Genomic DNA, 17,377 nt, shown 5'->3' on the forward strand with positions numbered 1-17,377 from the left:
CACCCCGAGTGGGATGGGTATGCTAAGACGTGAGTCCCATCTCTCCACACCACTGGATTCAAGCAAGCCGGGCTGAAGACGGCTGGAATGCCAGAAACCGGTCCTTGGAAGCTTGTTTCCGGTCCAGGGAAGGCATGGCTTGGCAGTTCGGGCTGGACTGTTCCCATGAGGCACAGGGTCAGACTGATTTGCATATGGCCATGTCTGAACTGGGGTGGTGTGGAGTGCAAAAAAATGATGGATTTAGGCCCAGATCTCTGTACTGGGGTGAATGTATGACATTGTTCTGCATTCTCCCAATCAACTGTGGTTTTTGCATTTGTCACCCCGAGTGGGATGGGTATGCTCAGACGTGAGTCCCATGCTCTCCACACCATTGGATTCAAGCAAGCCGGGCTGAAGACGGCTGGAATGCCAGAAACCGGTCCTCGGAAGCTTGTTTCCGGTCCAGGGAAGGCATGGCTTGGCAGTTCGGGCTGACTGTTCCCATGAGGCACAGGCTCAGACTGATTTGCATATGGCCATGTCTGAACTGGGGTGGTGTGAAGTGCAAAAAACAATGGATTTAGGCCCAGATATCTGTACTGGGGTGAATGTATGACATTGTTCTGCATTCTGTCCATCAACTGTGGTTTTTGCATTTGTCACCCCGAGTGGGATGGGTATGCTCAGACGTGAGTCCCATGCTCTCCACACCACTGGATTCAAGCAAGCCGGGCTGAAGACGGCTGGAATGCCAGAAACCGGTCCTCGGAAGCTTGTTTCCGGTCCAGGGAAGGCATGGCTTAGCAGTTCGGGCTGGACTGTTCCCATGAGGCACAGGGTCAGACTGATTTGCATATGGCCATGTCTGAACTGGGGTGGTGTGGAGTGCAAAAAAACGATGGATTTAGGCCCAGATCTCTGTACTGGGGTGAATGTATGACATTGTTCTGCATTCTGTCCATCAACTGTGGTTTTTGCATTTGTCACCCCGAGTGGGATGGGTATGCTCAGACGTGAGTCCCATGCTCTCCACACCACTGGATTCAAGCAAGCCGGGCTGAAGACGGCTGGAATGCCAGAAACCGGTCCTCGGAAGCTTGTTTCCGGTCCAGGGAAGGCATGGCTTGGCAGTTCGGGCTGACTGTTCCCATGAGGCACAGGGTCAGACTGATTTGCATATGGCCATGTCTGAACTGGGGTGGTGTGGAGTGCAAAAAAACGATGGATTTAGGCCCAGATCTCTGTACTGGGGTGAATGTATGACATTGTTCTGCATTCTGTCCATCAACTGTGGTTTTTGCATTTGTCACCCAGAGTGGGATGGGTATGCTCAGACGTGAGTCCCATGCTCTCCACACCATTGGATTCAAGCAAGCAGGGCTGAAGACGGCTGGAATGCCAGAAACCGGTCTGTGAGAAGTTGGCCTGGTATATAATGCTCACTAATTCTAGTGATCACTTTGTACCATGCCAAGCAACCCTTATGATGATTGGTTGTAAGTCAACCTTATAGACCAGTTATCCTAGTGGTAACGTGGACAAAGCAGTCTTAGGCTAAACTCTGAAAGGCATGTGAAGCCAGCTGTATTACCATACACAACCCCCTTGAATACCAAATGAAAGGGACACCACACAGATATATATTGAAAATATATATTTAGATTTATTAACTACAAAATCCCCTGGACTTTTTATGAGCACAGAAGCACAAGCGTTAAATCACAAGACAGTTTAAAATACACAAAAGTTGCACAATATGGATGAGCCCTAGGGGCCACCTAAACCATATACTAAATAAGTGGTATAAGAGATACCAAATGGAAAGGGAACAGGCCTAGGGCCTTGGGAATCGCTGGAGCTATTCGAGACTAGCAGTGATTAAGTCGGGAAAGGCCCGCGGGACTCGGGTGCAGTGTTCAAAGTGCACGCACTTTCCAATGTAAAGTCTATGGTGCGTAAAAAGTACAAAGTTAGATAGTTCGGAACCTTCCGAGTGACCTATAAAGCTGAAACTTAAGACACAGGCCCTTGAGATGTGTACCAGTGTAGGAACACCGGCGGAGCTGAGTTACCTCACCCACAGGAAGCGGGTGCACAGGGTCGAAGTAGTGTCGGGTTTCGTCACGCTGGTCGATGGTGCTTGGAGCTGAAGATGCTGCAGGCGGCTCGAGGTGAAGAGTTCCGGTGGATCCAAGGGTGGATCTGAAGATGTGAAGACCTGAAAGCAGAGGGGACAATGTTCAAAGTCACTAGCCAGTGACTACCGTGGAACCAGATTGGAACCAGGCGATGTCGGGTGCAAACAGGCGTTGTCTTGTAGCTTCTCTCTGCAGCCACGTGGACACCGGGGGTCGAGGACATCCAGGAGTCGGTCACGAGCTGTCCCACGTAGGCTTCTCGCTGTTGGCGGTGTCGGCGACTTGATAGAAGCAAACAGGCCTTGGCTAATGCAAGCCACGCAGAAGATAAAAAAGGCATGTTACTCGGACCAGCAAGGTCAGAGCGGGTGCTCCTTTTTACAGGAGCGAGGGCAAGTCTGGAGCAACCAGACCCGCAGTGTAAGTTGTCGGTTTCGTCGCCAAGATGGCCGCTGGCCGCATGGCTAGTGGCCGGGATGGCGCGTCAAGTGGCACAATGCAAAAGGGCCCCACGCAGATCGTGAAGATGCTGGGGGGCTGATCTTCGGTGCAAGGGCTGCTCGGTGGTGGGGGTTCTCAGGCCCCAAAGCACAACGTCGAGGATGCCTCTGGTGCTGCGCAGTCAGCTCTTCGGGTGTCCTTCAAGATGGCCGGTCCCACGTCTCTCGATGCCTCCACGGGTCCCTTCTTTGCAGGGACTGTGGATCGGACTTGGAGAAGTCTGGGAGTCTGGATCTTGTCAGGCTCTGGGCTCGGGCTCCGGCGGGAGGCGGCGGCAAAGCAGACGTCGATTCGCTGGTTGGTACCTGCTTTCACAGGGTGGCCACTCCTAGGCCACAAGGGAGATTCTCTTCAGTCTTCTGAGCAGCAGAATGTCAAAGTCCAGTCTTCTTCTTTGTTTAAAGTTGATTCAGGATGATCTGCTGTGCAATGGCACAGCTCCCACTCTTATTCCCAATCTGAGGGGTGGATCACCTACTAGGTCCCTCCTCTGGGAGGAACCAGGAAGGGGGGCGGTTACACCCCCTTTCCTTTGTCCAGCTCCTCGCCAGGCCTGGGTCTGGAAAGTCCCAGGACCGGTTTGGACTGCTTATGCACGGGGACACCTTGTGTGCCCCGGGCATGTCTGTTTCTATTCAGCCCTGTCCTACCCAATACACAAAACCCTGTCTGGGGTGGTGCTCGCACCTCCCCAGGCAGGAAACCCTTTGTCCAGGCCACCATCTGCCGAGTTTCGGTCAGCAGCAGGAGGCCAGACTCGTGTCTGTGGTGGCAGCATCCATTTTGTGATGCTGAGGCTCGGGTTAACTTTAATCGGGGTTAAGGCTACACACATGTCGTGTCCCTCTAGAAGGGTGGAATGCTATCCCCGTCGACAGAACTGTCGAGGGGATAGTATTCCAATTCGTATGACACCTTACTCGACATGTTTTGATAAAGCCAAACCAAAGATAGCATATAACCGCGAGGATTATAATGCACTTAAGAGTATATGGTATGGCAATATCCCAGAACAGCTTAGGGAGTGGTTCCCGACAGCTGCAGACAGGCTCAGCTCATGCTAGAGCACCATCTCACATGTAACCACGCACTCTGCCCCCAGGATTGCAGGGGCCTTCCATAGGAATGGCTCACAGGTTAACATGTGTCCAGTTTAAGGTTAGATATAGGGATACTATATCTAAGTAAGAGGCGATTACACCAACTTACCCCAGCTGAGTGATCAGCCAGTTGTGTCAAATCTGGAGGCCAGGCCAGGGGTGGCACAATACGTGATACAGCCCCTGGTAGGCCTTGGATGCACCTATGCCCTGGGTACCTATGGTACACTATTACAGGGGCTTATAGGGTGAACCAGTATCCAATTCGTAATGCACCTAGAGTGCATTGGCAGTAATTTAGAGAGAGAACAGCAGGCTGTGGGTCTGATTAGCAGGCCCACAGCCACATTAAGTCAGAAACCAGTGAAGCAAAAAGCAAAAATTTGGGGTGACCATAGGATAGCAGACCCTACTCTCCTACACGGTCCTCGGAAGCTTGTTTCCGGTCCAGGGAAGGAATGGCTTGGCAGTTCGGGCTGTCTGTTCCAATGAGGCACAGGGTCAGACTGATTTGCATATGGCAATGTCTGAACTGGGTTGGTGTGGAGTGCAAAAAAACGATGGATTTAGGCCCAGACCTCTGTACTGGGGTGAATGTATGACATTGTTCTGCATTCTGTCCATCAACTGTGGTTTTTGCATTTGTCACCCCGAGTGGGATGGGTATGCTCAGGCGTGAGTCCCATGCTCTCCACACCACTGGATTCAAGCAAGCCATGCTGAAGACAGCTGGAATGCCAGAAACCGGTCCTCGGAAGCTTGTTTCCGGTCCAGGGAAGGCATGGCTTGGCAGTTCGGGCTGGACTGTTCCCATGAGGCACAGGGTCAGACTGATTTGCATATGGCCATGTCTGAACTGGGGTGGTGTGGAGTGCAAAAAAACGATGGATTTAGGCCCAGATCTCTGTACTGGGGTGAATGTATGACATTGTTCTGCATTCTGTCCATCAACTGTGGTTTTTGCATTTGTCACCCCGAGTGGTATGGGTATGCTCAGACGTGAGTCCCATGCTCTCCACACCATTGGATTCAAGCAAGCAGGGCTGAAGACGGCTGGAATGCCAGAAACCGCTCCTCGGAAGCTTGTTTCCGGTCCAGGGAAGGAATGGCTTGGCAGTTCGGGCTGACTGTTCCAATGAGGCACAGGGTCAGACTGATTTGCATATGGCCATGTCTGAAATGGGTTGGTGTGGAGTGCAAAATAACGATGGATTTAGGCCCAGATCTCTGTACTGGGGTGAATGTATGACATTGTTCTGCATTCTGTCCATCAACTGTGGTTTTTGCATTTGTCACCCCGAGTGGGATGGGTATGCTCAGACGTGATTCCTATGCTCTCCACACCACTGGATTCAAGCAAGCCGGGCTGAAGACGGCTGGAATACCAGAAACAGATCCTCGGAAGCTTGTTTCCGGTCCAGGGAAGGCATGGCTTGGCAGTTCGGGCTGGAGTGTTCCCATGAGGCACAGGGTGAGACTGATTTGCATATGGCCATGTCTGAACTGGGGTGGTGTGGAGTGCAAAAAAACGATGGATTTAGGCCCAGATCCTGTACTGGGGTGAATGTATGACATTGTTCTGCATTCTGTCCATCAACTGTGGTTTTTGCATTTATCACCCCGAGTGGGATGGGTATGCTCAGACATGAGTCCCATGCTCTCCACACCACTGGATTCAAGCAAGCTGGGCTGAAGACGGCTGGAATGCCAGAAACAGGTCCTCGGAAGCTTGTTTCCGGTCCAGGGAAGGCATGGCTTGGCAGTTCGGGCTGGACTGCTCCCATGAGGCACAGGGTCAGACTCATTTGCATATGGCCATGTCTGAACTGGGGTGGTGTGGAGTGCAAAAAAACAATGGATTTAGGCCCAGATCTCTGTACTGGGGTGAATGTATGACATTGTTCTGCATTCTGTCCATCAACTGTGGTTTTTGCATTTGTCACCCAGAGTGGGATGGGTATGCTCAGACGTGAGTCCCATGCTCTCCACACCACTGGATTCAAGCAAGCCGGGCTGAAGACGGCTGGAATGCCAGAAACCGGTCCTCGGAAGCTTGTTTCCGGTCCAGGGAAGGCATGGCTTGGCAGTTCGGGCTGGACTGTTCCCATGAGGCACAGGGTCAGACTGATTTGCATATAGCATTGTCTGAACTGGGGTGGTGTGGAGTGCAAAAAAACGATGGATTTAGGCCCAGATCTCTGTACTGGGGTGAATGTATGACATTGTTCTGCATTCTGTCCATCAACTGTGGTTTTTGCATTTGTCACCCCGAGTGGGATGGGTATGCTCAGACGTGAGTCCCATGCTCTCCACACCACTGGATTCAAGCAAGCCGGGCTGAAGACGGCTGGAATGCCAGAAACCGGTCCTCGGAAGCTTGTTTCCGGTCCAGGAAAGGCATGGCTTGGCAGTTCGGGCTGGACTGTTCCCATGAGGCACAGGGTCAGACTGATTTGCATATGGACATGTCTGAACTGGGGTGGTGTGGAGTGCAAAAAAACAATGGATTTAGGCCCAGATCTCTGTACTGGGGTGAATGTATGACATTGTTCTGCATTCTGTCCATCAACTGTGGTTTTTGCATTTGTCACCCCGAAGGGGATGGGTATGCTCAGACGTGAGTCCTATGCTCTCCACACCACTGGATTCAAGCAAGCCGGGCTGAAGACGGCTGGAATGCCAGAAACCGGTCCTTGGAAGCTTGTTTCCCGTCCAGGGAAGGCATGGCATGGCAGTTCGGGCTGGACTGTTCCCATGAGGCACAGGGTCAGACTGATTTGCATATGGCCATGTCTGAACTGGGGTGGTGTGGAGTGCAAAAAAACGATGGATTTAGGCCCAGATCTCTGTACTGGGGTGAATGTATGACATTGTTCTGCATTCTGTCCATCAACTGTGGTTTTTGCATTTGTCACCCCGAGTGGGATGGGTATGCTCAGACGTGAGTCCCATGCTCTCCACACCATTGGATTCAAGCAAGCCGGGCTGAAGACGGCTGGAATGTCAGAAACCGGTCCTCGGAAGCTTGTTTCCGGTCCAGGGAAGGCATGGCTTGGCAGTTCGGGCTGACTGTTCCCATGAGGCACAGGGTCAGACTGATTTGCATATGGCCATGTCTGAACTGGGGTGGTGTGGAGTGCAAAAAAACAATGGATTTAGGCCCAGATCTCTGTACTGGGGTGAATGTATGACATTGTTCTGCATTCTGTCCATCAACTGTGGTTTTTGCATTTGTCACCCCGAGTGGGATGGGTATGCTCAGACGTGAGTCCCATCTCTCCACACCACTGGATTCAAGCAAGCCGGGCTGAAGACGGCTGGAATGCCAGAAACCGGTCCTTGGAAGCTTGTTTCCGGTCCAGGGAAGGCATGGCTTGGCAGTTCGGGCTGGACTGTTCCCATGAGGCACAGGCTCAGACTGATTTGCATATGGCCATGTCTGAACTGGGGTGGTGTGGAGTGCAAAAAAATGATGGATTTAGGCCCAGATCTCTGTACTGGGGTGAATGTATGACATTGTTCTGCATTCTCCCAATCAACTGTGGTTTTTGCATTTGTCACCCCGAGTGGGATGGGTATGCTCAGACGTGAGTCCCATGCTCTCCACACCATTGGATTCAAGCAAGCCGGGCTGAAGACGGCTGGTATGCCAGAAACCGGTCCTCGGAAGCTTGTTTCCGGTCCAGGGAAGGCATGGCTTGGCAGTTCGGGCTGACTGTTCCCATGAGGCACAGGGTCAGACTGATTTGCATATGGCCATGTCTGAACTGGGGTGGTGTGGAGTGCAAAAAAACAATGGATTTAGGCCCAGATCTCTGTACTGGGGTGAATGTATGACATTGTTCTGCATTCTGTCCATCAACTGTGGTTTTTGCATTTGTCACCCCGAGTGGGATGGGTATGCTCAGGCGTGAGTCCAATGCTCTCCACACCACTGGATTCAAGCAAGCCGGGCTGAAGACGGCTGGAATGCCAGAAACCGGTCCTCGGAAGCTTGTTTCCGGTCCAGGGAAGGCATGGCTTAGCAGTTCGGGCTGGACTGTTCCCATGAGGCACAGGGTCAGACTGATTTGCATATGGCCATGTCTGAACTGGGGTGGTGTGGAGTGCAAAAAAACGATGGATTTAGGCCCAGATCTCTGTACTGGGGTGAATGTATGACATTGTTCTGCATTCTGTCCATCAACTGTGGTTTTTGCATTTGTCACCCCGAGTGGGATGGGTATGCTCAGACGTGAGTCCCATGCTCTCCACACCACTGGATTCAAGCAAGCCGGGCTGAAGACGGCTGGAATGCCAGAAACCGGTCCTCGGAAGCTTGTTTCCGGTCCAGGGAAGGCATGGCTTGGCAGTTCGGGCTGACTGTTCCCATGAGGCACAGGGTCAGACTGATTTGCATATGGCCATGTCTGAACTCGGGTGGTGTGGAGTGCAAAAAAACGATGGATTTAGGCCCAGATCTCTGTACTGGGGTGAATGTATGACATTGTTCTGCATTCTGTCCATCAACTGTGGTTTTTGCATTTGTCACCCCGAGTGGGGTGGGTATGCTCAGACATGATCTATTGGTTATTGGTTTCTAGATATGACGTTAGTTCTGAGTTCATAGCCTTCTCGAGGACCTTTGCAGGTAGAGGCAGACAGGAGGTGGGGCGGTAGTTTATCTCGTCTAGGGGATCCAGCTTGAGTATTTTTTAGGAGAGGGCAAATAAAGGCTTTTTTCCAGATCGTTGGGAATACTCCTGAGGCTATACTTTAGTTTAATATGGGGGACAGTGGGATACTTATCTCCCCTGAAGCCAGATGTAGTATTTGCGGAGGGCAAGGGTCTAGAGGCGAACCAGATTTGATTTTTACCAATAGGTCAGCCACTTTCTCCTCTCCCAGCAGTGGGAAATGCGATAGGCCGCAATGAGAAACTTTGTCCTCAGGCTGGGCTGAGTCATTACTCGCTATGTCCTCTCATGGATCGGTGGTTAAATTGTATGTTACCTATATTAATCAGATGGCACCTATATTGTCCAAAATAAATTCACTGTTCTTTTAGAAACGATCATTCCCCCAAAAATATAAGAAGTTCTCATAGTGTCCCTCTCAAAACCTGGGCAATTGCCCCTTTTCGATGGTAATCCTGGACTATAAGACTCTTTTCAATGCTTGCCCAAATGTTGTTCCGGACCAGAACAGTTTTATCTCAGGAAGAAGCTCTTCAGAGGTCTGTGTATTTTGGTGTCATGGGTTCGGACATTAACTAGAAATATCTCAGAGTTACAGTTTGTATGCTGACATCAAAGCTCATAACTGCCTCTTTGTGTTTCTTTGTTTTGCTGTCAGCAAAACATGCCCTGACACTGTAATATTTCGAGTTAATGTATGCTCTCAAAACAACAAATTAAATACACAGATCTATTCTGTGCTAGCACAGGAAACAAGATCATGATACAGCCCCAGGTGCTTGTTTCAGATACTGGATTGGGTGACAACAATGACCCCGTGTGCCCTAGTCATGTCAATTGACATTGAGAAGACATTTGGCAACTGTGATGAAAAAGTCTAATCTCAATGATGGATGGGACTTATACCCTGCTTCTGCGGCTAGGTATTGATTTCGTACTCCAGGCCCATAGTCAATATTGTATCAGATGCTCATAAGACTTCAGACAGAACTGGGTGATGGATGTTGAAATGGACATAGGTGACACAAAATTAAGTTGTATGCTAAGTAAAGTACCCAGAGTATACCAGAATACATGTTTCAAACGGATCCAATAAAATGTTGTGGATAGAATCTATCTCACCCATGACAAATTTACCCAGCTCTATCTTAGGGCAAATATGTCCTTCCCCAGATGTGAAACTACAGAATTGGGTATTTTCCATAGAATGTGAGACTATTTTGCCCAAATACTGGGAAAGTATAGTACACACCTTAAACGATGCAACTAAAGGATCAATTCAAACCCAATCACAGGTGTGTCTGTTTGCCCTTTTCCTGTGATCTAAAAACGTAAAGTAGGTTCATTGATCTCGCCCTGTTACTGTAGATGAAGATGACTTGGCAGTCAAGTGAGGTCCAAGACTAACAAAATGGAGATACAAGGCACTAAGCAGAGCAGAATATAAAGTCTTCTAAATGTATAAAAAGGCCACACAGGGAATGAAAGGACCAGATAAGGCGGTAGCTTGAAGTGCAATGTTCCTCGCCTTTCCAGAAGAAGAGGGAAGGGTAATACTACTTTAAATACATACTCTTAGGATGAGTGGTTGGCCGGGATTAGGACTTCCTGAGCCATTTGAAGCAATAGATAAAGAAACCCTGAAATGAACCCCTCGGCTGCGGGGCTGTTTCCCCCGCTGTGCTGGGGGGAGGAGGGGCGCGCACAGCGCCCCCCTGCTCATGACGAGGTCAGCTTGTCATGACCACACCCGTTTGTGTGGAACGCTCAGCACATCAGGGGAATTAGCCCAGCGTGCGAGCGTTCCACGGCTCATGACGAGCTGAGCTCGTCGTGAGCATAGGAGGTGTTAAGGAATGGACCAGGGAAGATTTAGGTGGGGGGATAAACCCAGGTGTGGTCACAGAGAAACTGGACATGATGGGCAGTTTGTAATGTCTTTGGGATTCACACCAACTGTTATTTTCCCCATGATCCATTGATTATTATACAGCGTTACATAGTAACCAGGTGAAAGCTGTTTTAAACTAAAAATCTGACCCAGAAGGACAACCGTTCATTTTGTTGATGCTTATAGAAAATACAGGCATTTATGCTTCCTATGTAGATGAGTATGTTGTGTCCAAATGCAAACTGTGAAAATGGCCTTTTGTGTCGAATGATATAATATATTACATTTTCTACGCGACGTCTGTGTGTTCGAACATACTTTGGATTATTAACCCCTCCTATGCTCATGACGAGCTCAGCTCGTCATGAGCCATGGTTCCCTGACCTACGCACTCCATTTTTTGTTGGAATCCAAACAATATCAAGCTAAGTGAAGCTAATGTTAACAGCAGCCAACCACAGTGTAACAAAAAGATGGTTGTTAGCTGAGAAACCCATGCCTGTGCCTAAAAAGGAACAAGTAAACAGAAATAAGGGACCGGAGAAGAATTATGCATAAAGAGGGATCTGACCTGGTTCAGTTCTAAGAAAGGTGGGCTTGATAGAGTATGGCCGAGCTCCTCGTAGTCGGCACCGACTTTGTGGAACTGGAACTTCACACAACACAAATCTAAGAGTGCAGCAGAGATTGTACGGCCTTCACTAACAGAAAAAACCTGGCAATGATCTACCGATCTCTAGCCTGTCATCTCAGCAGCGGAGGCACCGGCATTTCAAACTGGGCACCACGAGATGGTTCAAGAGCTAAGAGAGTGCATGCGACCACATCGCCCATTAGTTTACATACTCCTCTGATAAGAAGAGGGACGTTGAACAATAAGCCACACGGTTCCAGTGGTGGCTTGCATTATTTCTCTTTTTTCACTTGATCACGTTTGCAGAGTGACCGGTAATATAGGTCCTGACGAATGCCTGTTGGCTGAAACATGTTGACCGTATGTACTAGGGTATATCTGTTGAATCTCTAATTCTCTTGCATTTTAACAATCTCACTGTGACCACCAAATAAACTTTCAGTGGACTCAGGTAGACATTCTAAAACCACCCTTTATCACTCTATTTGCAGTCTGCCCCTCATTCATCTTCATGCTAACGCTCATCTTCTGAGAAAACTCCTCTGCTCTTCCCCTCGGGGTGTGTACAATGGAGGCATGGAGTATTACCTGTAAGAGCCTTTACTAGTAACTGGTCTACGCCTGCCCCGAAAAAATGTCCTTCCTGTGAATGTGATAGCGAATCGGAGCTACATGTCTTCTTCTGTTGTCCTGCATATCATAAACCCAGGAAGCACTGGCTCGTTCCCTTGTGTAAAAACCTTGGTTTCCGGCATTGTATACATGCATTTAGAGTATTAAAGACTGACACATCCGGACCCATTGTTTTTTCTGTTTAGCAGTTTCTGGCAGCCATGTGACGTATCCGCATAATTTTAATCACCCATGATTAAGTCTGGCATTCAAGACAAGCGACTAATTCTGCTTTGTTTTATTGGCAACTTATTTATTGATCTAGTTTTTTAATGTGATCTGTAAAGTCTCTTGCTATGTCTAACTGTGAATGTCTCCTAATTGTATTATTGCCATATGTTTTTATCTGTGCTTTTAGGGTTCATTACCGAAATAAATATTTTATGATGATGATTTCCTGTAGACTGAGAAAGAAAATATAATTAAAAAGATGTCTCGTTAACCTGTAGAATGTCGGGCAGGCTACTACTCCTAAAGATCATTTGGGCCAAATATGTTTCAGCTTAATGTGAACAACTGTATCAAAAGGTGGATAGCACTCGTGGCTGGGAATGGCTAGCTAGTCTCCATTTATTAACTATTTTTTGAGCTGCCAAATTTTGGTTCACTATTCTCCACATTTTGTCACTTTCGTTATGCAGCACTGTGGTGATTAGAATAATTAGAAACCTCACTGTGTGTCAGAGACGGTTTGATGAAGTCTCGATATTAAATGAAATGATGATATACTGATCTTGGTCATATCCTTAATTTGTCAAACACAATTCTGCAGATTATCTCAGCAGTATATCAAATGCCTAGTATTTACCTTAAGCTTACGACATGGTGAAAGGTGTATATAGATGGCATAAAAAGAACAGATAAAAGAATCAATAAAGGAAAAAATACAATAAAAGATAAGGGACATAAACCCACACACCGAATTGGGTGACATAAAAGGGTGTTTTTAAATTATGTAAATCCATATGTATCAAAGTTGTGCAGACGAGTTGAAACTAGAAACTGGAACAATTTAGAACATGTCTTCTTGAGTGAAGTAGCTGTTGGGCTAGGTGTTCACAGGGAGGTGCTAATTACTCTTAGATTCATCATGAAAGTATTCATCAGGAAGAGGAGAGCACACGATTGCATGCAAGATCATGTTAACCAGACAAACCAAAACGTGATATATATCGAACGAAAATATTCTTCCATACCTGTGACCATTGTTCTTTTGTTTCATTGTGGTTTATACCAGTGTAAATGTGTTTTCAGCAGTATGTCACTATATCGAGGAAAATATATTGACCTGCAATAATTCCACAACATTCACGACCACTATATAGTTGAGGTGAATATATCTAAGGAATTTTAGATTGTAATATCCTTAGCTCACCCGCTACTTACCTTGACAACTTAGCTGTAGTTGATAAAGTAGTGTCGAAATTATTGTAGGCCAATAGTGGGACCGTCTCCGATCCCCCATGTTTTCTCTCTCCTTTCTCCCTAATGCATATTATGCGGTATTAGTTATGCTCAGACACAATGAGCTGTGGACGTGGGCTGTGTTGGTAGTCTTTCCTCTTAACGTTTTCACTCTAAATTCAGCTTGGCATTGCCTTAACACATACGTCGTTTTTAAACTATGCACCCGGATTTCTCACAATAAAATTCTTACCTTATGTGTTCTAGAAGAGGTCGATTTTCACAGACGTACAGAATATCTCTCCAACCGCAATTATAGACATTCTTTATTTTTTCAATGATCTTCATGGCTATCACCGTCTTCCCGGTTCCCGGCAATCCATGGATAAACAGCAGTCTAGACTTTCGGATATTCCTGGAAAGGATTTCGTACTGCTTGATGGTGAGTAAATTAAAAAGCTCGCATCCAAGCTGGTCACTAAGAAGAGATCTAAAATTAAGCAAGACTATCACCAGCGCCTCCTGCAGATCATTTATTGTGCTGGTTATTTTATAGGAGTCAGGATACTCGACCTTAAGAGCCTTATCTGTATCTAAATCTTGGTCCAAACCTTCAGCATTTAGACAGTTCCCCTCTCTTGCAAGATTAAAAAGTTTGGGAATTACACAGAGTTTCCCTGTGTAACCTCCAATATTTACTATCTTTTGTTTTAGGGTACGTGCAACGGATCTTGAATATTTCTTCACAGTATCAACAGCATTACGATCCTGATAGATGGTGCAGAGGGTTGGATAAGCATTGGGAGCTAGCACGAGAGCATCACTAATAACATCCTTGTTCTGTGAAAGTCCAACATCGACACCCCAGCTTCTGGAAAACAGGATATATCCTCGAGACATAGGAATTATTTCCATTAATTTTCTTATTCCGGGATACTCGTTTGAAAGCTCTGTATAAAGGTTGTCTGGATTTATCTTTATTCCATGTGTGCTCCCTACGCAAAAAAATAATAAGTAATTATTAAGACATACAATACGTCCAGTCCAAAAGACTGAGCAAGCTACATTACAGAAGTGCATTATTTTCCACACACAAACAAAACATCCATTAGAGAAATCAAAAAAACCAAGGCCTTACGACATGAACGTTGAACTCAGAACATTATTATTTCCTCTGGCTAAGTATTCTGCAAGTGGCATCGAGTCAATAAAACATTTCTATTGGTCATTGCTCTACATCAGGAAGCTATCCATGGACCACCAAATAAGCATATTGAGACCCATCACACAAAATGCATCTCAAACCTGGCCCTTACTTAGCACTTCGAACTGGTTAAACAACAAGAATAATTCAGTCACGTTTCTGTATATTGATTAAGTCCCTTGCCATCAAAGTGGTCTTCTGTGGCTAAGGCAAGTTTGTACTTGATGGAGCGAGCTTCAGAAAAAAGCTCGTGAAGTCATTTCCTATAACATGAACTAATTTATTAATGAGTTATTGCATGATTTATTGATATTAACCAACCTAGTTTAAGTTTATACATTACACAACACGTGGGATTAACATTATATGTGCTCATGTTGCATTTGCGAGTATGTTTTTTAACACGTAAATAATGTTGTTTGTCTGTCCTTTTGTCTTTGTCAATATTAATGCGGCTGAGTAAAATGGCATGTGCTTATTTTTGTGTGCATTTTGTGTATGTTTCTATGTTTTCGTTTAAGGTTATATGTTGTGTTTGTCATCTCTTTTTCTCTTTCAGATTAATGAAGGTTCCTGCTGGACTCTATGAAGAATGGTAGATTATAAATGTGTTGCTTTATTTGTGCGCTTCTGCTAGGTGACATAAATTAATGGGTAAAGGTATTAGCAATGGGTGGGTAACAGAAGGGTTTTCATTGCTTGAATTAATTATTCTTTTGTTTGTTTAAATACTAGCCCGTGTGAAAGGCTTGAGGCCTAGTTTTGGAGAACCATGGTTGGCCTGACTGAAAGAAGCTGAGCACAAGCAGAGTTGATGTTTTAATTAAAAAAAACTTCCACGGAAACGTGCAGGAGCTCAAACAAAGGACAATGTGTGCGAAAGCTTAGAGAGTGAAATCGTCAAGGCTAAGGAAGCGTGTAGAGGCAGCTTGGCCTAAATCCTGGAGGAAACAGCTACGTACATTTGGTTAAAAGTATCAAACTCTAGGAAGCCAGTGTCGCTTCTGTCAATGGACAATGACATAATGATGTCATGAGGACTGATGCGTTGGCCTTTCGGTGGTCTGATGGTCGGCAACCAATTGGGTTGCTGCATTTTACTAAAATATAACATTTAGTTAGATTAGTGAGTCAGAAAAGGGTATAAAAATTAAGCCCTTTGTGGGGAGCGGTGCTGACTGTTTCCTGAGGGCGAAGTGCTGTCCGTTTTCCTTTGGACACGTAAGGGCTTTGCAAAATTCCTATGTCTTTTTCTTTACAGGTCAGAAAGCTTAATTTAGGGAATTAGGGTTTTCTTAACATAGATTTATAATTTTGAGCTATTTTTGATATGCCAGACCTTTGTGCCAAAAAACTAATTCTTGATGTTGATTGAATTAATAAAAATGTTTTCATTAATAAAAAGCTAATAAAGTTTTGATTTTGAACTTTGAAATTTAAAATAAAAGACTTAAAACGTCAAGCTGGTCTTGATTATTTAGTCGTTACCATTAGTTGATCACATCGGCCTTAGTGGTCTGGTTAAATGTTACTTCGTTGTTATGATTAAAATGTTATACTGCAGTTGTAAATATTGTACATAAGGGTTTGATAGTGTGAATAACTAGGCCACATGATTCAGCTCCTGGTTTTTCTGTCTCGGTTTTATGGGCTTGTAGAATATCTAGTAAGGTGAGTATTAGGTAGTTAATGGTGATACGGTTGAGACAGAATTTCTGTAGCCACACTGGATCAAATCTCTGGTAGCAGAGGATGGTTACTATGGTAACTGACATTTTACATGGTAATTACATAGGATGCATGTCTAAAACATGTTGTTAGGTTTGTTCATTTGTTGTATGTAGTCAATAGGATTTTTCCAGCAGTGTGAAAAATTCCTGGTTGTTCGCCGGCGAAGAGTAGTGTGACTGGAAGAGTTACACAGTGCATTTGTGCTGTTTCAAAATTGTGGTATAGAATATATCACGTGTTGTGGTCGTACAACACAAGTTTAGGGACCTTAGATCTGACTGGTTAAATGCGTAGTGAGGATTGTCTATGAAATCGTAGCATTAGGCATAGGGACCTGGTGAGCCTGTTTTAAAACTTTTTGTGAAAAGAGTAATAGATTTATCTAAACTTGAATGAAGGGTAAGATAGCGTCGTCTATTCTTATTAACGTGTGACGATTTCTGTGGTTGGTTAAAGTCCTGCCAAGACTTTGTGTGTGTATGAACAGGGTTTTCCGTTTGAATGCGTGAATGATTCGTGAAAATAGCGTTGTCTATTTCATGCGAAGAGGGTTCTGAATGTTTGTAAAACTATCACTTTATTAGCGAAACAGACAAGTGGTTTGTTTATTTGTAGTTACTAATTGAAAACCATTGGAAACGCATTGTTTAAAATGGCGCTGTGAAAATTTTTTGTAAAGGAGGGGTGAGTTTACGGAGTAACACACTGAGAAGCTGCAGCGGCAGTCTACGTCATTTCGGTTCGCGCTGTGATTGGCTAACATACGTCACAGCAAGCGCACTGATTGGTTCACATGACTGTGACGAGCTAACACCAGATTGGTCAGTTCTGAATATTGTACTTCTATTGGTTGAGCAAAGTGGTGACGTGGCTTAATCTGATTGGACTGTTGGTGTCTTTCGCGCACGGATTGGCTGAGGTAGCGGAACACCGAGAAAACATTTTTGAGGTTTCGGAAGAAGTAAATTGATTTTAAAACATGAGTTATTGGAATGATTTCGAGAAAAAGAAGCCTTCATGGTTTCAAAAGGTGAAAAATCTACTTAAACGTGACAAGAAAATTGAAACGCGTGGTGGTAAATTACTTCATAAGTATAAAACACCCGCAGCTTATATGGAAGGTGAATATGGTTATCATACTGTGATTTGGTTTGAGAATTGGATGCATTATACACAAAAGGATGGCGTATTAGCATGGCCGGAGGATGGGTCATTTAATATGAAAGTTTTGAGGAACCTGAGAGAAAGGATGATGGATCTTGTACCGAAGCCTAGACCTACACAATTTGAGGCTTTAGTTGAATGGGAAGTTGAGATGATGGAACTTGAACGTGAAAGCAAATGCTCAGCACCTAGAAATTCTAAACAGATTTTAAATAGAGAAACACATGAGGACAAAGTAAGGCGTTGGAGAAAAGCAGACATGTATGATTGTCTGTAT

At 45.7% G+C, this 17,377-nt stretch overlaps 1 protein-coding gene across 1 annotated transcript in view; it reads right to left on the reverse strand.

Moving 5' to 3' along the window:
- LOC147729840 (schlafen family member 13-like) overlaps positions 1–17,377 on the reverse strand; it is a 780,854-nt gene that overhangs the window by 57,097 nt on the left and 706,380 nt on the right. The window contains exon 4 of the mRNA XM_086954038.1: positions 13,255–13,996. Within this exon, the coding sequence (XP_086810164.1) occupies positions 13,255–13,996 (742 nt within the window). The remainder of the gene's footprint in view (positions 1–13,254; positions 13,997–17,377) is intronic.

The sequence above is a fragment of the Lissotriton vulgaris genome, chromosome 2_1 (genome assembly GCF_964263255.1).
Source record: "Lissotriton vulgaris chromosome 2_1, aLisVul1.2, whole genome shotgun sequence".
Classification (NCBI taxonomy): domain Eukaryota; kingdom Metazoa; phylum Chordata; class Amphibia; order Caudata; family Salamandridae; genus Lissotriton; species Lissotriton vulgaris.